This window comes from Erithacus rubecula, assembly GCF_903797595.1.
Source record: "Erithacus rubecula genome assembly, chromosome: 4".
NCBI lineage: Eukaryota > Metazoa > Chordata > Aves > Passeriformes > Muscicapidae > Erithacus > Erithacus rubecula.
In genome coordinates, this window is record NC_136686.1 from 29,675,173 (window position 1) to 29,701,044 (window position 25,872).

The window sequence follows — 25,872 nt, forward strand, 5'->3', positions numbered from 1 at the left end:
TCAGCTTTTGTACACTATGTCTCTTGGATCTATGAGATCAAGAATGGATAACTGAAGTACTGACTCTGCTGGAACCTGAGAGCAAAGTTAGAGCTGCACGAACACTATAACAGCTCAAACTTCAAATAAGGAAAAAAAAAAGCAACTAATTAATTAGCCAAAACATCAAACCTACATACCTAACTTTTGTTGCATGAATGAGATGGATGCAGAGATATGAAGAACAGTACCAATTGCTTTGTACATTACCTTCTGTTCCATGCCAGGAACATACCATTCCTTTCTGTGAGTTTGGTCTTATTTTCCCCTGAATGGCATGCTCTAAATGGACTGTTAGCAGTCCCAGACACATGACAGACAGCCTGAAATCCTGATGGGTTCTGTCAAATCCAAGTGCCCCTCATTTTAATAGTGAGCATGAAATGCAGGAGAATATTCACATCTCTTTTGGGGAACAAGACTCCATCCTGACTTTTCATTTTCCTTTCCATGCTCCATGATTCCTCTGTGAATCCTCCTCCTGCTGTTTCTATTACTGCTGCTTTCAACAAGGCTGTAGCCAGCTCTGCTTCTGCTGCTGTGGCAGAACAGTGGATGAGGAACAATAGCAGCAGCCACCACTGCAAACCTCTACTGTCCTGGGGAAATCTGTATACATATGGTCTGTGCAGAAATCAGACCCTTTTTCCTTCTAACACAAAGAGATTCAAAAACTTTCTTCTCTACCCAAAACAAACAAACAAACAAAAACCAAACCAAAAAACCTCCCCCGCAAAACCTAAAAAAAAATCCACAAAAAACCCACAAAAAGCCACCAAAAAAAAAAAAAATAACCAACCAACCAAAACCACAGAAAACCCGCCAAGCAACAAACAGAAAACCAAAGCCTTAAAACCCCCAGGTGGCCATTCCTACTGGGCAGAAAACTGGCACCAATCAAAATTGTGCCAGGGATTGTGTTGATTTATTGGTGTGGACAATCCTTGTGCTCTGGCACTGTTCAGTTTACTTTAAGAGATGGAGCTAGTGCAGCCAACCTATTTTATCTCTGCAGCAGGACCCTGACTTGAAATAGATGAGTCACTGGCTTAGGTGTTTCAAAGATTGAACCAGGCTGTTAGTGCCCCTTTCTGTGAGGAAAGTCCCCAAATTCAGGATATTTCAGACAGAAAATCTGGGATCTGTATTCCAGCCCCTTGTTCTAACACTCTCTGATCAGCAAACCTAAGAGTAGATGAAATTCTCCCCATGAGTCAGCTAGCATTGACCTGGAGTTGCATTATTTGCAGAATCTCTATGCTTCAGGCATATTAGAAAAAATGTGGCCAAACAGTTCCATCAGATTGCAGAACAGGATTCCAGAATCTTGTCTGCTTTGATTTTGAAGCACTCTCTACAACATCCTACATAATCTTGTGGAGTTTTCTCCCACAAGGCAAGGCAAAATGCCAGCTAGAAGCTGAGGAGGAAACTGGCAGTGAAAATATGTCATTGTGTTACAAAGGGCTCATCTTACTTTGCAGACAAATTTAAAAATATAAATTTGTTTGCTTCAGTTGAAAGAATACACCAAACTGCATGATACACTTGTACAACCTGCCTTAAACTCATGCCAACTTCCCCCTACAGGAAGATTTTGAAGAGCTCCTGTGATGCCATAGGTAAATAGCCACATCCACCCCAGCCCCTCCACCCCATCTGAGTGGTGACTTGAGAAAGGCTTCTGGGTGCCCAACCAGCTCAGATAACTCTTTAGTGTCTTTAATATTGGTTGAGCAACCTAGCTTTGGCATCCAAGATAGGAAGTCTTTTGGTCTAATTCACAGTTGTTTCTGTTCATCTATTAGCCTGTTAAATTTCATTTTGAAAGGGAAAATCCTCTCACAATATAATTACCAATGCAAACTCCACCATGCCTCTATGAATATGGTAGGAAAATGAAAATTTGATCTTACACCTATGCACCTATGCAATCTACAATGTCCTCTGACTAAAAATAGGCTGATGTGACAGCTCATTGTCTTGTGTCACATGTCCTTTAAGTCAGAATCTTGGTGTCATACAGGCTTCAGGAAGTATGTGCTGTGCTTGTGATTAATACACATAAAAGTATGACAGAAGTAGGGCAACTTGGTAACAGTTTGGATACTGTGTATTTATGTAGTTATTGAGGCATGTCATTTGTGAGGGCATCCACGGGGACAATTGTAGATAAACACTTCTAATGGGGTCATCCAGACTTTCCAAGACTACCAATTCTAGGATTAATTCTATTCTAACACAGATGTTTCAAGTTCAAGAACGTGCCTAGATCTTCAGTGAAGGTAAAAGGAGCCTGAAGTTGATGCTCAAAGGCAGACTTAGGTATTGTAAATATGTAGGTTATCTGAGATGAATTCTGCCCTGTGAGAGCATCCTGGGTTAAATATTGAGGTATTTTGCTCAATTACTATTATTAGGCTAAACTACACATTACCAGAAGGCAAGCCTGCTTTGCTTTTACATAAAAGTGGCTCTTGCTGAGCCCAGTGAGTAGATTTTGAACTGCAGACCTAAAAGGCTCAGGAATGGAGGAGACATAGGAATTTTAGACCTGTTTCAGAAGTGTTGATGAATTAGTCAGAGCCTGGTGGCTGGAGCCCACAATGAGTGAAGAAGTCAGATCTGCATTGGTGACTACTTTGGTAGACATGCATGCACTACTTTACAAAGGTTTCCTCTACGTGCCTCTATAGATATTACTAGCAATAAGCTATTGCTCTTCAGAAGACCATCTGCTTTTAATTTTTAATGCCTCTAGCATAGATTTCTGAAGGAGAATTGCTGGCAAGGATCATCAGATAATCACAGGGTGCTGGAGCTGGGGCCTGCCCAGAGATGGGAAAACCACATCTCTTACTGGAAAAGTAAAAGAATAAAGCCTGAGGCTTGAGGCATTGCAGTCAGAGGGGAGTGTATGTAGTAAAGATATTGTTAACATAGCTGCAGCTCATACACAAGTGGGGAAGGGCCCTTCTGGGTCACTGAACCTTGCCAGCTGAGGTACCAGACCTACTGTCCTGGCCATACTGGTGTTTATATCAGGGCTACTAGCCTGAGGCTCACTCACACGTACGTCCAAGTGCGGTATTCAGTGCTGGCTGAAATGCAGTGTGTGAATAGCTCTTGCAACCAGAAACTCAGGAACATCAGCAGCTGCAGGTCTACCCTTTCTCAGTCTTCTGAGAAATTGCCAGTTTACAAACACAAAAAAGCATTCTTAGCCTTTTATAAGCTTCCTCTAATGTCTTTTATTTTTGCTGATGATGACTTCTGCATCAGCCAGAGCTCACCTGAGTTCTTCTCCCCATTACTTTACATGAATGCTAGATTTTGCTCATTTCCTTGGATGATTTTGAAGCGCACGCATCCCACAAAGTTCTACAGCTCTTGCTATTCATAATGAAAAAATATCTTGTAGACTGTTTTCCATAAGTTTACAATATGTAGGAGACATAGTAAGGTAATTTACTAACCACTTCTGAAGGGTTATTTGTGCTCTTAAGCAGTTGCATATTGGCGCCTAAGCTCTTGTGGATCTAGACCTTTCAACATGCTTTTAGCTGCACTTTCTATGGAAATACCTGGCCTTGAAATCACCTAAACCGACCTTTTCAAACTTAAATGCTTAATTAGGCATTCTCTTTCCACCTAATGCAAACGCCAGAAGCCCTTTCTATTCCTACAGCAGAAGAGCAAGGTTTAAAGCTATCAGCAGTCTCGGTAGCTCTGACTCCACAGGTGCTGAAGCAAGCACGTTCCCCTACCTGTCCAGATGATTATCACCTTACTGCCTGCCCGTGGGCAGCTTTTCTGGATGCACCTGGCATTGTTTAACCTGTTCGGTCTGTTCTAAGCTCTGGGTCCCTACGTGCTCCCAATCGTGAACTTCACTCAAATCCACCTTCGTGTCTTTCCATCCGAAAAACCTGCAATCCTAGTTTCTGCCAGCGGCCAGGGCCGAATTCTAAAGCTGTGCAGGAGGCAGCGTGGTTTTGAGCTGTTTGTACCACAGCTGCCCTCAGCAAAGCTCCTTCCAACCTGAGCTGCATCTCCCACCTCGCTCACACGCGCTTCCCCTCCCGCAACAAAGGCAGAAGCGCCCGCAAGCCGCGGCGCTGCAAGGCACGACCAGTCTGTGACCATTCGCTCTTGTGAGAGGACTTGGTTTGCACGTACTTTGTCTGCGATGAACACTTGTTTAGATTGTTGAGGTCCGGGCTAAAATCACTACTAAGATCAGTGGGCAGCTGTTTCGGGACGAGCCATCAATGCTGTGCTATGGGCTGCACTGATGTTCCCTGAGCACCATCGCGGCCTCCCCCTGGTACCGAGGTGCCTCAGCCCGCCGCCCTACAGAAAACGCACAGAAACGGCAAAGTGGGGCAGCTCTGCCCACAGTTCGCAAGAAATATCAGCTCCCTGCCAAGGGACATCAGCCCCCCGCCCCGGACACAGCTCCCGTCCCGCATGGCCCATCCCGCACCGCCCGCCCCTTCCGCCGGCGGTCCCGCCCTGCTCCCGGCAGCCCGTGCCCGGCATGGCGGCGCCCGGCGCCTAGAGCCGCACGTGTGGGACTCGCTGCGGGACCGCCGCCGCCGCCACCATGAAGAGCAAGCCCTCTGCCCACAAGTCGTGCAACACGCACCGGGTGAGCGCCCGCCCGGACGCGGCTGCTGGGCGGGGGAAGGGAGCTCAGGCTTCCGCCGTCGGTGTTTGCGCTGGGGTCGTGCCCGGCGGCCGGAGGCGTGAGGGCGGCGGCGTGGCGGGGGCGCTGAGCGCTGCCAGGGGCCCGGGGAGCGGCTGCTGTGCCGAGCCGGCAGCCGGGCAGCAGGAGATACTGACACCATTCAGTGAAATTAACCATTAATGATTCGGGAAGGCTGAGAGCGGGACAGTTTGCTGAGATCTAGGTAGTGCAGACGTGTGGGCTGCGAGCCTCGGTTTTGCAGGTCGGGGTAGGGGGGTAGAGGGTCAGTCCTGCTCCTGGGCGTTTTACCTTGATCTTGTAGGGCTGATACTGAGGGCTATTATCTGACAGCCTGTCTTTAGAAGTGGAGTTCCTGTTTGCAGTGTGTATGCTATGGAGAGACATTTATAAGGGCTGTGCTCAGAATCGAGCAAGAAAAGTGTATTTTCTTTTCTTTTTTTTTTGTAGTTTCTTACCTTTTCGGAGCGCCTAAGCAACATTAATATTGATATTATTCATCGGATTGACAGAACTGGGAGCTATGCTGAGGTGAGAGCAGCAGTTGTGATTATTTTTTGAAATCACATTGCAAGTAGACATACTTTATGAAAGAGCCACTTAAGAAATTTATTTAGGAGGAAATCTGAAAGAAGCTCCTGCAAGAGCTGCTTTTTCTGGAGCCTCATTTCATGCTTTATTCCCTCTTACTTTTTACCTGGTTTGCAGTATTTCTTTAGAGGCACTTTGACAATAGCACCATAATGTCTTCCATGTGGCTGGTGGTCCTGTTTCTGAACATGAAAGATGCTGCTGTTTCATTTAGCAGTCCTAGGACCAGACTTGGAAAGACTTGCAGGTGCTGTGTAGTTGCAATAGGATCAGAAGTTTGAAAATCGTAAGTTGGGAAAGGCCTCTAAGATTATTGAGTCTAACTGTTAATCTAACACTGTCAAGTTCATCATTAAACCATTTCCCTAAGTACCATATCTACTTTTAAATATTTCCAGGGATGATTACTCAACCACTTCTTTGGGCAGCCTGTTCTAATCCCTGACCACCCTTTCAGTGAAGAAATTTTCTCTGATATCCAATCTGAACCTCCTCTAGCACAACTTCAGGCCATTCCTTTTGTCCTATCACTCGTTACCTGGGAGAAGAGATCAACACTCAGATACTGGCAGCATGTGAATAAAGCATGAGCATGTATCTTTATGGATCACAAGGGTCATTTCTATATGTCACATAAATCCTCATTATCATTATAGTGCTCTGTAGATTATTGCCTCCTGGCTTGCTGGGTTGTTCTTCTGACCTTCCCCCTCAATAGCTCTAAGGATGCCAAAAGAAATCCCAAGGCATTGTGCTGGGTGAACTGTGGCACAGCATCTTAGATTATCAAGGCCAGGCAACAGAGGTATAAAAAGTAATTATGTAAACAAGTCCTGTCACCAGAAAATATTTTGAAATGTGTTTTTGAGTATTGAAAGAAATACTTACTTTCGTGAAAACTCCTGTTGAAATTAGTCATTGAGATTTCTTAGAATATTCTTTAAATGTTTAAGGCACTTGATAGTTGTCTTCATTTGAATCCCTCATCTTTACAGGACACATTCATTCTTCATCTTTGTTTTGGCAGGAGGTTGAAACTTACTTTTTCGAAGGACTGCGGAAATGGAAGGAGCTGAACCTCACTCAGCATTTTGGTATGTCATTTATGTTTCCTTCTTTCCTTAGACTGCTAAAATATGGTTTTTTCTTCATCCAGAGCCCAATGGGAGATTATGGACTGGTTTTTGGACTGGGCTCTGGAACACTGTTGTTCTTTAACACCCTGCATGTTTACCAAGGACAGGGCTAGTTTTCAGGGCTTCTCTTTTGTTGTTTGAACAGTGCAATTCTACAATGAAGTGGCCAACAAATGCCAGTCCTTCAACCAGCTGGTTTATTACCAAAATGCTGTTGTGCAGAGCTTGAAGACACATTTGCAAGTCGAAGGCAGTCTTGCTTACCAACCACTATTAAAGTAAGTATATGGTCACAAAAAGTATTCATAAGCCTTGATGGTATTACAAGTAAGTATGAGTCCTGTTATAAGTGTTCCTGAAGAAGATAAGCAATGAGATGCCCAAAGTGCTCATATTTCCCTGATACAGCTTTATGGTTCTAAGTCTTAAAAAAATACAGTTGTGACAAGGCAAACAAATTAGCTGGAGTGCTTTCTGAATGTCAGACATTATATTAATGTGTTTTGTTTGATGTTAATAATTTGTTTTCTTGTTTACTTCTGTCTGGTTGATTTTTCAAAAATCTTAGGATTCTTGCTGTCCACAGCTGCCTAATAGGTGATATTTTTCAAAAAGTGAAAAGTGAAAGTGATGCTGCCTTTCTTTCTAAAGAGACTGTGCTGGATTGACTAGGTTTTTATTGGTTTATTTATGAAGTGCACTAATACTCCCATATTTTCTGAAACACAGTCTGGTGGTGCAGCTGGCTCGAGATCTTCAGGCTGACTTCTATCCTCACTTTCATGACTTTTTCCTGGCCATCACCAAATTATTGGATACGCAGGACACAGAGCTGCTAGAATGGGCTTTTACTTCTCTTTCCTATCTCTACAAGTATTTGTGGAGATTGATGGTGAAGGACATACACAACATTTACAGGTAAAAACCATATTTAATGTCTGTTGATCAGCAGTTGTTAGATGCTCTAGAAATGTAAATGCCACACGGATACATGGCTTAATCCTTCAGTTTACTTTTTACATGCTTTCTCAGCTTTTCTTAGAAAGAAACTGGCCAAGCTCCAGGGAGTTACCAAATGCAGGGACTTCTGGGCTTGGGGAGTGATCTGCAAGTGCTTGAAGGCTGTTTTTGTATGTGCTTGCTGTGTTCTTAAACCTTTCCCAGGTATCTGCTTTTGGCAGCTGCTGTAGACTGACTGAGCATGTGGCGTGACTCAGTGTGACCACTTGTTCAGTCTTCCATTGCTGATGTAGCTGGGCTCTTCCTTTTGACATAGGCAGTGGTTCCATGTTTTTTCCTCCTAATTTCAGTTTGGAACAGATGGAGCAAAAAACTTGTTACAGATTTCCTCCCCAGCCCAGGCTAAGGTGTTGAACATATTGAAAGATGATCTGTTCAGTTGGAGAGAATCTGAGGCACCGCTCCCTCTGCAGTGAACCTGTGATGAGCCAACTTCCACTGTTACTGATACCAGCAAACTGCAAATATTTATCAGCCTTGCAAACTGAAGCTTTCAAAACTTTTAAATGTACAGGAGAGCCTGTTGGCTCAACTGAAATAGAAATCTGGCACATAAATCAACTTTCATTTTTCTTATTGTTGCTAAACATATATCTTGAAAATCTTGATGTGCAATTGAATCTATGTGGATCTGCAGATTTGAAAGATGTTTCTGATAGTGACTTAATTTGCCCAGCACTGTCATTTGGCCTTCTTTGCAAAACTCTTGTTCTTTATACAGGGAGAGTGGACAGGAATCTAGATGAGGGAAGGTATTGGCCCTCTCTAGAAGGACAGGTTCTTAGTGTTTGTAAAAAATGGTAATGTAAACTGGAAACAATTTTTGTAACCAGCTGATGGCAAGTCTTCCATTTCCCCTAAGACAATGGATTATTTTGTGTCTTTGTAGCCTGTACAGCACCCTGCTGGCTCACCACAAACTCCACATCAGAAACTTTGCTGCTGAAAGTTTTGTCTTTCTAATGAGAAAGGTAAGTGAGATGTTTGTACTTTGGTGCTATATTCATTTTGAGGTGGTTTTTGGATTCAATGTGCAATATTAGGTTTTCCCCAGAGAAGGGTTAACAAGGCCTGAGCTGGCATACAGCATGTCCTGAGTTGTCATTTTTTTGTCATTTTGTTGGTGAATTTTTTTGTCATACTGAGAATGTCATACCTTTTATGTCAGTAGTGGCGAATAGGGGCCTTAGCACTTTCTCTTTAGAGATATAAAACTAAATGTCTGGGGTTTGTTTATCTAAAATAACTAGAAGTAGTAAAGTAATTCTGCAGAAGGGAGGCTTGAATTTGTATATGCACATTTGCCCACTGGCTTTCTTATGAATACTTAAAGACCTTTGTAGAACTTTGTAAAAATTCTTTGTCGAAATTTGAAGCTTTTGCATCCACTGTATGTAACATTTGCAGGCAGATCAGTCAAGATCAGACAGCAGCCTTTCATGAAGTAAGGAAAGAGAGTGGTAACTGTTGGGTTTTCTTTAGTCAAAATATGCAAAAGCCAGGATTCCTTAGACTGGTTAGCAAGTTTGAGTATCCTCATTTTTGTCTTAAGTTGAGAGACCTTAATAAAGCATGTTCATTTGATTTATTATTTTTGGAAATTTCTGAACTTTAAGTCACAAACTGAGGTGTTAAAATATTGGGCCAGAAGTCCCTGCAGTATTCTCAAGTGTGGTTCTAGTTTAGGATAACTGGGTTCTGTGTTCAGCTGATATGTCTCTTTCTCATCAGGACAGGGATTTTTTTGTTGCAGTTGTGACCAGTTTAACAGCACATCTATGTATGTGTATAAAATCATGAGAAGAATCAAATCCATGTCTTTCAGCTGCAGTGACCTCAGCAGACCTGTGCACATTCTGGGACTGTGGGACCTGTAGTGACTGAATAGCTGATCAAATTTCTTCTTTGAATTTCCTTGTGTGGTCACAGAGTTTGAGCTGCTGTTGTGGGAAGGCAGGACTAGGAGAACAATGTGGTGCTGTGGAACCTTTTGGTTGCCCCTATCCACCAGGCAAATCTGAATAGAAGATAACATTTTTTTCTCCTTATGTTTTGTAGGTTTCTGATAAAAATGAACTCTTCAATTTAATGCTCCGTGACCTGGGAGAGCACCCCAAAAAGGTGGAAGGTGTAGGACAGCTGCTTTTTGAGATGTGCAAGGGTGTTCGAAACATGTTCCATTCTTGTGCAGAGACGGTAAAGACAAAATTGCTGCTTTAGCTGTTACTGTAATGGGCCTTAGACAGTGCTCACTGAAATCATCCAGTGTTTGCTTGTTTACCTCAGGGGATCCTTGGTGATAAGCATGTTGGTAATTACTTGGTAGGATCTGAAAGCCTTCTAAAATATTTTTTGAGACAGGAAGGTTGTTTTAATTTTTTTTTTTTAATATGAAATTATGTGTGTGATGAAATCATACTTCTTGCTGATATATCAGATTTTAGGTGATAGCCTTTTTTTATTCCTTGTAGTCATTCTAGAAAGAATTGAGATCACTGGAGTATTTTAGCAATACATCGCACTAATTAGTTTAAGGATTGCTAGATTTATTTTCTAAGTGTAAGAATATGATATGCTGTTTTCCTATGCAGGCTTTGAAGTTAATTCTGTTGAAGCTGGGGCCTATGACTGAAAAAGAAATTGAGCTACCATGGGTGGCTGTTGGAGAAGCCTTTGAGCAAATGATTAGATCAGCTGCAGTTCATATCCATAAGGAGCATTTTGACATTGTCTTCAAGTGCCTGGAGGTACTCTGAGTATTCTTCTTATTGTTTTTTTATTCATGAGTGACTGTGGAAAAAATTCTGCACTTACTGAGGAAATTATTTGTGTTTTATTGGACCAGAAGTGGGTTTTTTTTCTGCTTTGGAAATATAAAATGCAAAGTGATGGGAAAATTTCCACCCTTCTTTTCTAAGTTGAGAGCTACCCCGGTGGTTGTTTTGTGTATGTGAAAGGAACCACTGTAGGTGAGACTCAGAACTCAGTCCTGTGGCTGGGCTAGGATGGTTTCTACAGAGTGCTTTTGCACTTATTGCAGAACCCTTGCTGGAATGCAGTGCTTGTTTAATGTTGCTGAACTGTTGGTGGTTCAGAACCAATTTATGATGGTAAAAGGGAAGCTTTTTGCCCTACAGATCTTTTTAAAGCAAAGAGTTGGGTTAAACCTTGAAATCCAAGTTTGAACCTTGCAGCCAAGTACTGAAAATCAGAATGTTTTCAGTCTGGGTGTTCCTGTGTTGCTTCTTGGGGGTTACACTCTGGTTTGAAGGAGCACAGCTAAGTATTGTGGGCTGTGCTGTGTTGGATCAGGGTGATGTAGAATAATCATCAATGACACAGCCTGGCAGCGTGTTTTACTTACCTGACCAATATTTAAAGGTTTACAAATGTGTGGTAGGGGGATTGAAGCCTCTTGCAACTCACAGCAGTCTGTCAGTTGTACTCCTCAGAGGGATGAAATAGAACACTGCAGGAAATAGTTCACAAGAGCTTTTTCAGGGTAATCCTTCCAGCATGGGTAAATAATTCCTGTTGGTTCCTTCTTGAGATTGCTTTCCTGTGACTAACCAGTTTCCTAGAAAATCCCATCCTGTTTCTCTGGTCTCACCCAGTATGATAAGCATTTTTTACCTGACTGTCATTAGCTGCAGATTTGTTTGTCACTGAATGTTTTGCATCCCTGAGGTTTCCCTGACTCAGCATCTGCAGTTGTTATGAAATCTTGGAAATCTGTTACATACTTCCTTTTATTTTTAATGAGGCTTTTTCTTTTACTCTGGCAGCTGGTGGATTCATGGGGATGTCTTGCTTAGAGGGAAATATTCATGCAGTCTTTGATAGCTGTCTAAATTGGCTTCCATTTGTTGGATTAAGGATAGGAATTTATATCTCTTCTGGGCAGAAAGGGGCACTAATGTAGAATGTGCATTGTATGAGTAATCTCTCAGCATCCACATTAGCAAATAATGCATAAAATGTAAAAGTACCTAAATTCTGATAATTCCAGTGAAAGCTGGGTGCTTCCAAACCATTGTGGATTTGGAGCCAAATATTTCTCTTTCCTATTTTGTATGTCAAGTATTGGCCTTTTTGGAGACCCTCCCTTTAGGAGTTCCTTATGTTTCTGTCCAAGGAATCTGGGACGTGTTTTTATGTAAGGGAAATTTCAGTGTTTCTGCAAGGTTTAATTTGTGGAATATGTATGAGAGACCCAACAATAGTTTGTTGGGCAGCTGAGATACTGATTCTTTAAAATGTCCTTCAAATAGCAGTGAAACAGAGTCTGTTCATTTATCTGAAGCATTTCATTTCCCTATTTTATTTAAACAGGAATCACTCTTAGATTTGCAGAAGAAAATATCTAAGGTCAACTGCTCTGTGGCTTCAGAGCAGATGGAAAGGATTCTGCAGGCTTATCTGATCTTAGTGGAACATGCAAATGGATCTAAAATCTCACTGCCTGAAGATGTCTGTCAGGTAGGTCAGACTGCCACTAAGATGTGTCAGGGAAGTATTGGTTGAATATGGAAGAGCTGTGTTCAGCTGAAGCATTTGTACACGTTTCTGATACATCACCTAACTTAGGATTTGAGCTGGGTGAACAGAGACATATTTTGAGTATTGCTATCTCTCTGATCCAGTGAGATTTTACTTCTGTGTAATGCTAGTGTAGCCCAACTGTAGGTGAGCAATGGGGAAAATGGGTTACTGTTTCTAGAGTCTGCTCCTGCCACTGTGGAGGAGACACCCCCCATATCAGTGGTATAGGGCAGTTCTGCCAGTTTACATATGTTTTAACCCTTTAGGGTAGATTTAGGGCCTTCAAACTTCAGTGGGACTATTAGGATTCATTTTTGTTGGCTGAAGCTTAGAACTCTGTGCCTTCCTGGTCCAGGATCTGTCCAGGCCATTCAGACCAGATAGTCATTTCTTCATGGACGAGTATGAGTTCTCTCTTTTTCATTTCAGGTTTTAATAAAAATGTTACAAACACCATATCTCTCATCATCTTGCTGCAAGATGCTGCTGAACACCATTTCTGCATTCCTGCTGGCTGAAAATGTTTTGTTGCCAGATTCTTTGATCAAGGAATCTGTTCAGAAGGTAACAAGGATTGCTGCTTATGCTAGAAATCCCAGACTTCAAATTCCCTAGAGCAGGGTGATTTCTGGGCATTCTATTTCAGGCTGGGAAATATGCTATAAGGTTCCCTTTAGCCTCTTTGCACAGATTATGGAGAAGCTGCCCAATAAATAAAGTTTGATGACATCTTGAGATTTCTTGACAGTCTTACACAGGCTGTCAGTGTAGCAATGCCACCATGGCAGACATCATTGCAATGAAATCCAGGCTCTGATTTAAACACCTGCAGCCTCTGCAGAGAAATGAAGGAGAACAGTGAAGAAATACATCCTGCCTATGGTGGTAAAGCACATCATTGAGTCAAACTTAGTGAAAAAAAGAAAAAGTTTTTCATTGTTTCCAAGCATTTAATGAGCATGCTTTAGCCTTGTGAACAGGGTTCACACAAGTGCAGTTTTGATTTCGAAAGTACAGGGATAAGCATATTTCAGTACTACCTTTGCTCCTGGAACATTGACATGATTAGCTGCATACATTCCTATCAAATGTAGTGTTGCAAAGATTAACAGGAGATTATACTATGGAATCTGCTACATCCTGCTACAGTACATTATAATTTTGCAATTAACAATGTGGACCATAGTTGTAGTGTGTGTGAAAAAGTACTTTAAATGAAAATGCCACGCAATTTACAATATGAAAGCAAGACTTGCAGTCGTTTAAAAAAGATCAAATTTCATCTGGTCTTCAGTGTTCACTTGTGCTGAAGTAAGATTGGTTCTGCCTGTGGCATGAGGCCAGTTTTGCTCAGGAGACTTCTTCAAACATTAGAGGATATTTGTGTGGGTTTCTATTACACTGGAGGAGGCTTAAAGCTGTCCTTGTGTATTGAAGGGTCTGGGGAAAGAGAGAGATCTGAGTGTGTATTTTGTCTTTGCATTGAGGAGTACTGATCCTAGGTACCTGGGTACCAGGACTGTTCCTGTTTTGGATCCTTCACAAGCACAGAGGTTTATTCTGCCCATGAGGTAGTAAACTTTCTGCAACCTGCTACACAGAAAAAATGCTGAGTTGAAATAGTTCCGGGCCTAAGCATTTTCCTAATAGTTAGTGTGTCTGTGCTGCAGTCCTGAAACTTTGAGCTTATGGTTTCCATATCATACTGAAGAGATAGCTCAGTTGTCTTTGCACAGAGACTGTAGGATCCAGCAGGGATCAAAAGGGTTGTGTCAGTAGGGTTTGTTAAGAACTGTGTATTTCTGTACCTGAATTGTCACTTGGAAACAATGCTGCTCTGTGTGCTGGAATTACAAGAGAGCCAGGCAGAGTATCTCAGAGTTCAAAGCATGCTTGATTTGCATACCAGAAAAAATGTCCCGTGGGTAGTGAAGAACTGACTATGAAATGTCTCTGATTCTGCAACCTTTCACTTGCATCTTGCAGGTGTTTGCAAGTGGATTTGAACGGCATTTTCTTATGGACTTCTCTGAAGCAATGTTCACAATGAAGCAATTTGAGAGGGTAAGTGGAAGTGATTGTGCATTATGTTTATTTTTGTTGCTATAGGGAACAACTGGACAATCCACAGTATATCTACCTGCCTTGTATGCTGAAGGATTTTTGTGTATTGACATGATATTTATTTACACTTCTGGCATGATCTGATAAGAAGGAAAGAGGTTATTTTTGCTATTGTGTTAAAGTTGTGTAAGGGTTCTCAGAGTTGGAGAAGGTGGCGGGTGTCTGTTCAGAAAAAGAAGCTTGTCTCTGGGGACTTAAGAGGGTGAGTGTGTTATGGATAGAAGAGAATGGGTTCTGGAGAAACTAAGTGGAAATGAAGAAGAAGCCCTGTAACTGGTTATCTGGGAAGAATCAAATTAGTTAAATGGAGGGGAAGGTGAAAACCAAGACAAGGATCTGGAATGTCCTGATAAAACTGGATTTGGTGCATAATGAGTTTTTCATTAAATTACCATCCCTGCTGAGATAGGAAAATGTCTGTGTGTTGATGTCTAGGAGCACCAGAACTGGTAAGTCCAATGATTCGCTGGCTGATTTGGGAGCATTTGGATTTCCCTGTGGTTGGTGTTGTAGGATTTTTTTGTGGATTTGGTGATGATTAAAGAGACTTGCCAATCTTTGACTTCTTACCTTTTTTTTTTTTTTTTTTTTTTTCCTCTTTAGCATTTTCTCCCATGCTTTCTAGAATACATTGAACATTGCTTCTCTGGCACAGATGCCATCACAAAGGACGAGGCTGTGGCAATTCTGGCTAAACTCATTTTGGTGAAAGCAGCGCCTCCTACCATTGGTTCAATGGCATTTGAAAAGTATCCTCTTGTTTTCACTGAAGCATCTGTCAGGTGAGACTTCTCAAGTTTAGCTAACACTAGATGTGTCTGTGTGGCTCTAGGCCTGAAGGCAGTACAGAGCACATAAAAGTTGCCCTCCAGTATTTGCTGGAGTTGTGTAAATGGCAGCAGTGCTGGCAGATTTGCAAACCAAGTGATATAGTAGGGTATCACTTCCCTTTTTGAAATTATATGAGAGGAGATGCCACTTTGGGAAGGTGGTCACTGATACAAATAGTGTTGTGATACATGTATGCTGGGGATCTGTTACACCATCATGCAAACTGCATGCCTTGACAGTTAATCTTTGTAGTGAGTGCAGCAATTCAGCTTCTCATCATTACTAACCTCCTGCCTGTGCACCAGCTTTTTTCCCTGTATGCATATGTCTTGTCCAGGAGCTTTCTTGGCAGCAGTACTACTGTCTTGCCATAGAGCACAGCTGGATATCAGGACATGTAATTAATCTAGAAGCAGTATGATGCTTGACTTCCTTTAGTTGCAAACCTAGCTTGGTTACAATGAAACAGTTGCTTTCCGCAGAGCCTCTTTGGAAAAATCAGGGATAACCACTGAAGCACAGAATGGCCATTGCTTATCTAATGATAGTGATTTTTCCAGTAATTCTAACTCAGGTAATTAAAAACTTTTGACTTTGTATTGCCTTTTATGTAAGGTGATATTTTTCCCTAAAGCAGTCTACTCCATAGGATTTTTTCCTATTTTTATTTAATAATAATGGAAGCATTGAGGTTTCAGGAACAGAAGGCCAAATCAAAATTATTAAATCTGGTTTTCTTCCCTTTGGTTTTGTCTGTTTCTTGATCTATTTTTTCAGTGGTTTTGAGTAAAGAGCTGCAAGGATCTTGGTCCTGCTTGGACTTTTTTTTTTTTTTTTGTGCTCTTGCAATGTCAGTGGTGTAAATTACAGCCAGGAGACATCTCAAGAGTTGCATAGCCCATTTCCTACCTAGTTTTTAAATATTCCAGTTCTGGAGGTTTCCGAGCTGCCTCTGGCAGTCTGTGCCAGTGCTTTGATGTCTTTATACTTTTGATTTATTTGGGCTTTTTATTTGATTTGATTTGATTTATTGGGTGGGGTTTTTTTATTTATTTGGGCTTTTTGGCTTTTGGATTTTTTTTTGGTTGTTAAGGGCTTTTTTCCCGGTCTTCGCAGTATAACTTGCACCTTCTTTACAGCAGTTTAAATCCCTTGCTGCTTCTCTTATCTGTTGGGAGCATAAAGAGCAGAATATTTCTTACTCTTTGCATCAAGCTTTTACAAATAGCAGACTTTCATCATCAGACATGTCTGAGATCTACTTTCTCTGGATCAACAATCCTAATTCCTTGAGGCTTATCTCATGAATGTTTTTTCTTAAGCCTCTAATGGTTCTTACTGTTGGCTTTTTATGGGCTTCTCTATTTCTTGAAGGGTGAAGCCTATGCAGCCTTTTAACTGTGATCTTGGAAGCACTGGGTGAAAAGATTGCTGCACATGGAGTGTGAAGGACTCTTGTTCAGTATATGTCATGTATGTTCTGCACAAATCCAAGCCAGAGCCTCATACCAGCTACTATGCAGAAAGAGTGTCAACCCTTTCTGCCTGCAAATAGGGTTGTTGATTTGGGCTCACCTTGTAATTCCATTTAAGTCCCAAAACTTTTACCTCACTGATTGTTTTCTGTCATCCATCTATGTCAGAGTTACAGTTCATTAGCAACAGTTGTAGAGATGACTCTCAGGTGTTCCTAGAGTCTATATGTCCCAGCTGTGAGGGACATGCAGAGAACCAGTGTCTTTTCTTCTAGAATACTATTTGAACTTGAAATAAAGAGCTCACATTTCTTGTGGGCCATGTTTTGTGCTCTTCAGCATGACTAGATTATATTTTCTGCAGTAGAGGTCATTGAAGAGGAGAAGATCCCTTGTGTTGTGCAAGTCCTTTTGCTTGAAATAGGCTACATAGTTTTGAATATCATAGGAGCAAAAGGAACTGATCTGATATGCATTGGTGGATTACTAAAATGTTTGGTTTTATTTTTAGCTCTAATACAAGGCAACAAACGAGTAAAAGACAAGGAGAAAAGGCAGAAGTGCCAGTGTTGGATCATGTACTGTCTTTAATGCATTTGCCAGAGAAGGAAGGCATCAATGACCTTTCACAGCCTTGGGTTGCCTTGGTTGTACTACCACATATTAGGTAAGGGGTATTCTAAGGTACTGTTGTCATCTATTTCTGTAATACTGTTTACTTTCTTACTGCCTGTTAGCTGTTTTTCTGTAAGAAATCACTTTGGTAAGTAAAGAACAATAATTACTACTGCTAGGCTCAGGAAATCAGGGTTAGAAGACAAAAACAAGTGCTGCATGGAAATACCATGAATCAACAGTAAAGACACAAATAGTATATGAGTTGCTTGACTGCCTACTCATTAAATTTGGGGCTTTAGTATATAGAGATGTTCCTGACACATTTCATTTTGTGTGCTTTAAGCATTATCCTCTCTCAACAGTATTTTTTAGTAAGTATTGAAGGACTAGTTAGAAGATGAGTGAATGCTACAATTTAAATTGTAAAGCAGAAATAGCAAAAATGTTTTGGTGCTTGTTTCAAACTTGGAATGAGCTGCCTGTAGTTTAATAGAGATAAATGTGATAGAAAGCTTTTATACATAGGTGTCAGTATAACAGAAATAAAAGTCTTCTCATTTATTTTGAACAGACCAATGAACAAAGACCACATTCTGCCTTGTGTGACAAGTTTTATAGACTCTCTCTTCACAGCCATTGACAAAGGAAGCCTCTGCAAAGGTCAGTTATTTGCAGATTTTCTGATTGCAAAAAGCACGAAAATCAATAGTGATAGCATTGTATCCAAAATTACTTACTAGCTTGACTAAAATTAGAAAAGCAAAGCCTGGGAGGAAACAACATCCAGGAAACAATTCTGCATTTGCTGTTCATAATAATAGTGGGATGTTAGATGTCCTGCATAGTGGAAGATAGAGGTAATTGGGAAGGAAAAGAAGAAAGTGAGAAAAGAAGAGGAAGGAAATATATCTGAACCAATTCCAGGCTGATGCTGTCAAGTGAAGGAGCGACTCTTGACTCACGAGCTCCAATTCAATCCTATAGTGCAAAGTTTAGGACATTACTGTCTGTCAATTAATAGCCATACTCCAATAACAGCTATAAACTCAATCTAGCACACTCCAATTAAATGCCATAATCTCAAACCCTTTTTGAGCTCCATGTTGGGTGCCAAAAAGACTGTTGTAGTTTAACCCTAGCTGGCAGCTAAGCCCCACACAGCTGCTTACCTGCTCATACTTGCCCAGTGGGATGGGGCAGAGAATCAGAATAGTAAAAGTGGGAAAGTTTGTGGACTGAGATGGAGGCAGTTTAATAGGTAAAGCAAGAGCCATACACTGAAGCAAAGCAAAACAAGGAATTCATTTACCATTTCCCATGGTGGGCAGAAATCCTCCAGGAAAGCAGTGCTCTGCCATGCATAATACTGACTTGGGAAGACAAACATCATTGCTCTGCACGTTCCCCACTTTATCTGCTGAGCATGACCATGTGGTCTGAAATATCCTTTTGGTCAATTGGGGTCAGCTGTCTTGGATGTGTTCCCTCCCAATTCCTTGTGCACCCCCTGCCCACTCACTAGTGGGCTGGTGTGAAAAGCAGAAAAGGCCGTGATGCTTTGTGTGTGCTGCACACTGATAACAAAAACATCCCTGTGTTGTCAACACTATTTTCAGCATAAATCCAAGCCAGAGCCTCCTACCAGCTCCTAAGCAGAAACATGGCTCTATCCCAGCCAAAGCATATTCTTTGCCTGTTAATCAATACCATTTTTGTCATGCTCAGGTTGCACACTATCCAATACAATCTCATTGTCCACCCCCTTCCCCTCTTGTCCTTTGATATAACATCATTCTCTTAGTTTGTGGATCACCTCTGTAAAATGTTCACAGAATGCCCACTGAGTTCATTTAGTCTGTGAATCTGGGCTCCATCTGTTACAGTGGTGACTCAGGACAGGAGAGCTGGTGTCTTGTGTGGAATTGTTTGCCACCAGAGTCAGCTCATGTTAATTCACTGCTACACTTGCACTGCTTCTTGTAAAGTTTGTCCACCAGCAGCGTTCTGTTGTTCCTGCTATAGTAATTCCTACAACATGCAAGTGAAAATAGGTTATGATAATTTAAAGTTACATGTGTTATAGACTCCACCCCAGTCCCTTTGGGCCAGGCCACACGGCTTAGCATTGCAATGAACTCTTCCCCTTGCCCCTGCCTGGGTTTGGACTTCCCACAGTCTCATTAGGGGAGTAGCTACTCTAAGTGGAGTCTTACCTATGAGTCCCAGTTTCTCCTGGGGTATACCTGCTGTGGTAGACTTCCCCATCACCACAGGTGCTCTGGGGGATGCACCTGTTCCAGGACAGCCTTATCTATGCACCACAGTGCCTTCAGAGACATGCCTGCTCCAAATGTGGCCTTACCCATGGCTGCTCTCCCTCTGGAGTGTAGCTGCTCTGTTGTGGGCTTGTCTGTGGTCACACACTTTGAGGTGGTCCATCATGACCTCCTGCATAGCTGGTGATGCTTCACAGCTATGAAGCATGGACTTACCCTCAGGCACAGTTGCTTCAGGTGTACTTTCTCCAGCATGGACTTACCCTTGTGTCACAATTCCTTCAGAGGTACACGTGCTGCAGCATAGCCATGACTAAAGCTTTGTGAGTCCATGCTGCTTTGGCATGGACTTAACCACAGCCACAGATGCTTTTAAGTGTCCTGCTCCTGTGTGGATTCATCCATAGGTCACAGTCTGATTAACTCAAGTTTGCACTCGAGTTCCAACATGGCAGGTACAGCAGCACAAAAATAGCAGCACTACCCTGGCCACCTGCCCATCTTGGTGCATTGCCATGGCTGTTATCAAAATGTTCCCAGGTACAGCAGAGAAGGATGATAAGCAGTACAGTACTATACCTGTTGAAAGCAAAAAGCAGTCACTGCTGGCCAGTGGCTGATAATATACTATAAGACAAGCAAGCCCTATGGCAGGCACAGAAGCTTGACAATGAATAGCTAAACAGCAATAACAGCTATCAATTGGGGTTCAATCTAGCACATTGCAATCAAATCTGTCATTATCTCTAACCTTGAAAGCCACATGTTGGGTGCCAGAAAGGGCTGTTGTATCAACCTCAGCCAGCAAGTAAGCCCCACACAGCTGCTTGCTTACTCAGCAGGGATGAGAGGAGAGCATCAGAAGCATAAAAGGGAGAAAACTCTTGGGTTGAGATACAGGTAGTTTAACAGGTAAAGCAAAAGCCATGACTGCACATGAAGCAAAACAAGGAATTCACTCACCACTTCCCAAGGGCAGGCACATGTTCAGCTATCCCCAGGAAAGGAGGGTTCCATCACTCACAGCAATTACTTGGGAAGACAAATGCCATGCCTTCTTCTTCCCCTTGTCTTAAATGCTGAGCATGGTGCCTATGTTAGGGGATATTTCTTTGGTCAGTGGGGTCAGCTGTCCCAGCTATGTTCCACTGGTTTTGGCTGGGGTAGAGTTATTTTTCTTCATGGTGGCTAGTATAAGGCTGTGTTCTGGATTTGTGCTGAATACAGGGTTGATAATAATACAGAGATGTTTCTGTTACTGCTGAGCCTACTGCTGCTGCCAAGGCCTTTTCTGCTTTTCATGCTGCCATGCTGGCAAGGAGGCTAAGGGTACATGGCAGGCTGGGAGGAGGCACAGTCAGGACAGGTGACCCCAGCTGATCAAAGGGGTGTTCCAGACCCTATTATTTCATGCTCTGTATATAAATTGTGGGGAAGAAGGAGGAAGGGAGAGAACATTTGAAGTGATGGCATTTGTCTTCCCACATCACTATTTTGTGCGATGGGGCCCTGCTCTCCTGGAGATGGATGAATATGTGCCTGCCCATGGGAAGTAGGTCCTTGTTCTGTTTTGCTTGTGGGCATGGCTTTTTGCTTTATCTCAACCGACAAGTTTTCTAGCTTTTACCCTTCTGATTTTCTCCCTGATCCTGCTGGTGAGGAAGTGTAAGCAGCGAGTGCAAGTGAGCAAGCAGCTGCAGGGAGTTTATTGGTTGTCTGGAGTTAAACAACACCACCCCTCCCAGCACCTTGTGTACCCCCAGCCTCCTCACTCGCAGAATGGGGTGAGAAGCAGGAAAGCCCTTGGTGCTGTGTGAGTGCTGCTCATCAGTAAGAGAAACATCCTTCTGTTACCAGCAGTTTCCAGCACAAATCCAAAACAGAGCTCCATACTAGCTACTATGAAGAAAATTGCCTCTATCCCAGCCAAAACCAGCACACCATCTCTGACCCAAGTAATATCACCAATTCTAAATGCTGCATCTTTTCTCCAGGAGTAGATGGTCATTGTTTGTCTTCCCTCTCTGGCCAGAAGAAAAGAAATTACCTGAATCTGCATAGAACAGGGCTCTGAGTTGTTACTCGGAGAGCTAGAAAGTGTTTGGCCTTGTGACAAACTCTAAACGAGTTTTGGAATGCCCCAGGTTGAGTGTTCATTGTTCCTCTGTTTGTATGAGCTGTCTGTAATTTTCCATTTATAATATCTTTGTTAATATTCCTAAACGTATCCACCAATCAGCTCTGTTGCATTTTCTTCTTTAAAGAAGCTTTGCATGGCCCTTTTTGATTTAGGTCGTTCTTTTATCATATTTGCAGGTTTTTCATGCTATCATGATTGTTTTATTGGTAATGTACTTAGCCTAAAAAGGGAACACCTAAAATTTCTTTTCTTGGGTCTCATCTTTGCTGGCAGTGGTAGCAGCTCTGCTCAGGCTCTTTGTGCGTGCCAGAGGCACATTGCTGCATCTTCCTTTGTTGGTAAGGGGAAAGAAAATAAATGCATCCTCACTCCTATGCTTATGCCTCATATTGTCCCATATTACACTTATTTACTTGGTTTTCTTCACCCTTCTCCCAAACTAGGATTCCTGGGGGCTTTTTTTTCATGGTATTTTTTTCCACCTCCATGATTCCTGAAATTCCTTCACCTTCTGCTAGGACTCCAGTCTCCTCTCACTGCCTGTGCAAGGCTCCCATCTCTGTGCTCCATTTGATCTTCCTGGCCTCTGAGCCCTGAGGCAAAGGGCAAGTTCCAGAACTGGGTGTTTTTGGTGTTCTGGTTGCTGTGGAATACCAGGAAATGGGCTTGAAAACTGGGTCAGAGCAAGTTATTTCTGGCAGCTCTTCAGAGCCAATATGAAAGTGGTTCCCTTATTGATCACACAGGTGTGTCTGTTGTGAGGTGGAAGCTGCTATCTTTATCCATCATGGGCACACTGCTACCAAAAGACATGGAGATTGCAGTTTGGGAACTGTCCTTACACTACAGATACTGAAAGTTTCCTCCTGATAGTATTTGATGTTTCTTCTCTCTTTGAGGAGCTCCTTATGGAGGTTAATGGTTAGCAGGGTCTGGCACATACCTGGGGAATTTAGCAGCTTAGAATAGAGGATTATTTTCAGAGGAATAAACAGGATATGAACGCTCACTTCCCTTTCTTTTCCATTGGCAGCATATAAGACAGTTGTATCTTTTGAAAACTTTCTTTGATTTGCCTGGTTTAGGAAGAGTATTTCTTCAGCCTGGGAAAAGACAAAGGAGGGGATTTTTTTTTTTCGTAAAGCAACCTATTTGCTAACTTAAAAGTGTGAGAGGAAAGGAATTGCACTTTTTTGCCTGGCAGGGCATTGGCTATCGTGTGCTTCTGGGAAACTCTCCATCCTTAAAGGAGTCTGAGAGGTTTAGGAAGGAGACAAAATTCAGCAAACCCACCTGCCATTCACTAATACATACTCAGTCTTTAGGTACATGGGAAGCATTGAACATCTTACACAGCCAAAATTCCAGTTTATAGTCACCTGTGTGGTGGTAGGATCTGTGTTTTTGCTTTGTTTTTGCTGCATTCATATCAAATTGGCAGCATTTCTTTCTTTTTGCAGAGTGCTATCCGCGACTCCTGCCACAGTGCTTAGCTAGATCCCTGCTTTCTGCACACGTGGGTGTGATGGAAACATGCAGACTGGGAGCTGTCACAGCTTTCAGTGCTGGCTTGCTGGAGGAGGCACTTACTTTGATAGCCAGGGAAGCACTTCTTTTACGTGTTACGATTGTGAGTTATGGTTAGAAAATACACATGCTACTTCTGCAGTCCATATTCTACCTTATTTCTCTGACTCCAGTCTTTTCAGGGTGGGCAAGCACCATACAAGCACCAATCACTGAGAGCTGAGTAAATTTACAAGATGTTCTTGTTCTTTTTCTGCTCCAGGAAACCTGTTTGTGGCCTGCCAAGCTGTAAGTACTCTACTTAGTTTGGTGGAGTCTGCTGAAGTACTCCATTTGTTACCTGTGGAGCGTGTCAAGAGCTTGGTGACGTAAGTAAACCCTGCCTATTCTATGGTGCTTCATAGTTTTCCTTGGTGGGGCAAAAAATTTATTTTCCTTTTATATAGGAGTTGGTTAAATGGTTCTTTGTATGCTGCCCATTCTGTTGTGCTGGTGCATTGCTTCAGTGTTGTGGTTATGTAATGGAGCAAGGTTGTAGGCACTTTTTTGGAAAACCAGGTAGATGTAATTCCTGTTCAATGACATTTTCTCTGCAAATTGATGCTTTCTTAGCTGCAGGGTAGTATATCAGATAAGTTGGTTCTAGTTTTACTTTAAAATGCTACACTTAGTAATTCTGTGTTACGTTATAATGATAAAAGAGACTGGAACAGCACTTTCTGAGCTGTGTCAACAGCCTGAGTTTGCTCATGGTGTTGGAATTCCACCATGTCCTTCCATATCCATGTTTGTGCTTGCTCCACAATGGGAGGAGATTTTGTATACTCCATTTTATTCATTTTGATTCTATTTAATTTACAATTAGCACAGAAAACTGTCTGCAGGATTTAGGAAGGCCATTAATCTCTCTCTAGCATCTTCCAAGTCTTTGATGGCTTGAGCTTCAAAACATCCTGTTCATTTAGGAAGTTATGGTGCTTATGTCTGAGGCATGATGGAGATAAAACAAGTTGCCCAGATCAGGCAGGAATTATTGGCAGTGAACTTTAGCCTCATGCTTTCCTGCTAGCTCTGGGCAGGAGTTGCTCCAACTGTTTGGAGCAAGGGATGTAAGGTAGCAGAAGGAAGTTTCTATGTAAGCAGACAGGATTCCTGAGGGTGTCACCTAAGCCTAGATTATTTCTCTTCTGTTGAAGTTGATCACTGACTGACTGGGGAGTAGCAGAAGCCTTGTGTGACCTATGCAAGTTTATTTTCTGCAGCTGTGTGTCCAGGACGCAAGTCTCAGTTTAACGAGCCTGATTAACACAAAGGAAGAATCTCATGCCTCTTGGACTGTCATGGGTTTACATTTACATCATTGTGCTGGTGAAATCTGACTTCACTGGCCTGCTGATGCAAGCAGAGTCTGAAATCATGTTATTTTCTCTTAATGTTGTAGTTATCACTACTGCCTTATTTTTAAATACCAATGCTGTTGCAGTGCTCTCTGTATGCTAATAAAATCATCCATTGTTCTAGCACTTTCCCTTCAGACCCCTCTGCGTTGCTGTTGGCTGATCTCTATTACACGAGGTTGGCATTATGTGGCTGCCAGGAGCCCCTTTCCCAAGGGAACCTAATGGACTTGTTTGAGAAGTTGCATCCTAATATTTCAACTGGTGTTTCCAAGGTAATCTGCTGTTTCGAGCACATGCAAATAAATTTGTATTTTAACAATAAAACGTAAGTTAGTTAAATGATAAAGTCTGAAGAGAGAAGCATTTAGACTGTGTAAAGCTACTACTTCCATAGTGTCTGCTTAGACCTGTGTCAGTGAGGCATGAGTTAACAGAGGTTAACTGTTAGCCCTGTCAGCCTTGCCTCTTCCCTAGAGGTAAATCAGGGCAGGAGCATAATGCATTCACTTCTAATTGCCTTCTAGTCTACATGAATTTATCTGTTCCTCAGCTCCAAGATGAACCTAGTGAAATCAGACATTAATCTCTCTGTAGGTGTGTGTGTGTCAGTTCATATTCCCTGACATATGCTTCTGCTTGGAATAGGTCCGGCTGTTGACGGTCCGAATTCTGAACCATTTTGATTATCCACCTTCTGCACAGATTGAGGTAATGCTAAAACTTCTCATTTAACATTTCAAAGCTGTCTGTGTTGCATGTTTTGTGGGAAATGTTATTCACTTTGCAGAAACAAAATGTATCTGGTAGAGGTGGGGCTTTTGTGCTTTCACACTCCAGTTTTATTTCTTTGTCCCCACCTCCTGGTGTTTTCAGATGTGAGCCTAAATGGTGGAAACCAGAGCAAGTCCTTTGACTTTGTTCTTTTGTCTAGAATGGCCGTGAGTCTGCATAGATTTTTTGAAGTACTTTTCAATGAGATAAAGAATTCTAACAGAATTCCTATCACTTGTTTGTTCAGGGTGATGGCACAGGGGAATTCCAGCCACTGTTTGCCATATTGCTCCAAGCAGAACTTGTGCCAGCAACGGTGAATGATTACAGAGAGAAACTTCTCCATTTGAGGAAACTAAGATGTGACATAGTGCAGCCTGCAATACCAAGTGGATCTTTGCAGGAGGTAAGGATTTATTGTCAAAAAGCAGTTGTCACATTCCTTTATTCCAAGAGAATGTTCTTATTCCATCACATGGATTCCAGAGTTTTTAATGACAGTGCATCAAAAATTCAATTAACTCCCAGATTAGGTTTTAGAAAACTTATTAGTAGGGATCACAGCTCCCATTTTCCTCAGGGATTTTGTGTTTAGTAGAACAGCAGTGGTATCTGGATAAATGGCCCACAGCCATATTAATCTGGGTTTGATGTGATGGAGAGGAAGGCAAATG

At 42.1% G+C, this 25,872-nt stretch overlaps 1 protein-coding gene across 1 annotated transcript in view; it reads left to right on the forward strand.

Annotated features, from left to right (window-relative positions):
* Positions 1–4,556: 4,556 nt before the first annotated feature.
* UTP20 (UTP20 small subunit processome component) overlaps positions 4,557–25,872 on the forward strand; it is a 62,548-nt gene continuing 41,232 nt past the window's right edge. The window contains exons 1-18 of the mRNA XM_079303547.1: positions 4,557–4,690; positions 5,198–5,278; positions 6,366–6,432; positions 6,620–6,752; positions 7,204–7,392; positions 8,384–8,465; positions 9,553–9,690; positions 10,086–10,241; positions 11,827–11,973; positions 12,466–12,600; positions 14,023–14,100; positions 14,764–14,942; positions 16,978–17,133; positions 17,656–17,744; positions 23,290–23,395; positions 24,549–24,699; positions 25,073–25,135; positions 25,446–25,604. Coding sequence (XP_079159673.1) covers positions 4,646–4,690; positions 5,198–5,278; positions 6,366–6,432; positions 6,620–6,752; positions 7,204–7,392; positions 8,384–8,465; positions 9,553–9,690; positions 10,086–10,241; positions 11,827–11,973; positions 12,466–12,600; positions 14,023–14,100; positions 14,764–14,942; positions 16,978–17,133; positions 17,656–17,744; positions 23,290–23,395; positions 24,549–24,699; positions 25,073–25,135; positions 25,446–25,604 — 2,154 coding nt within the window. The 5' untranslated portion in view covers positions 4,557–4,645. The remainder of the gene's footprint in view (positions 4,691–5,197; positions 5,279–6,365; positions 6,433–6,619; positions 6,753–7,203; positions 7,393–8,383; positions 8,466–9,552; positions 9,691–10,085; positions 10,242–11,826; positions 11,974–12,465; positions 12,601–14,022; positions 14,101–14,763; positions 14,943–16,977; positions 17,134–17,655; positions 17,745–23,289; positions 23,396–24,548; positions 24,700–25,072; positions 25,136–25,445; positions 25,605–25,872) is intronic.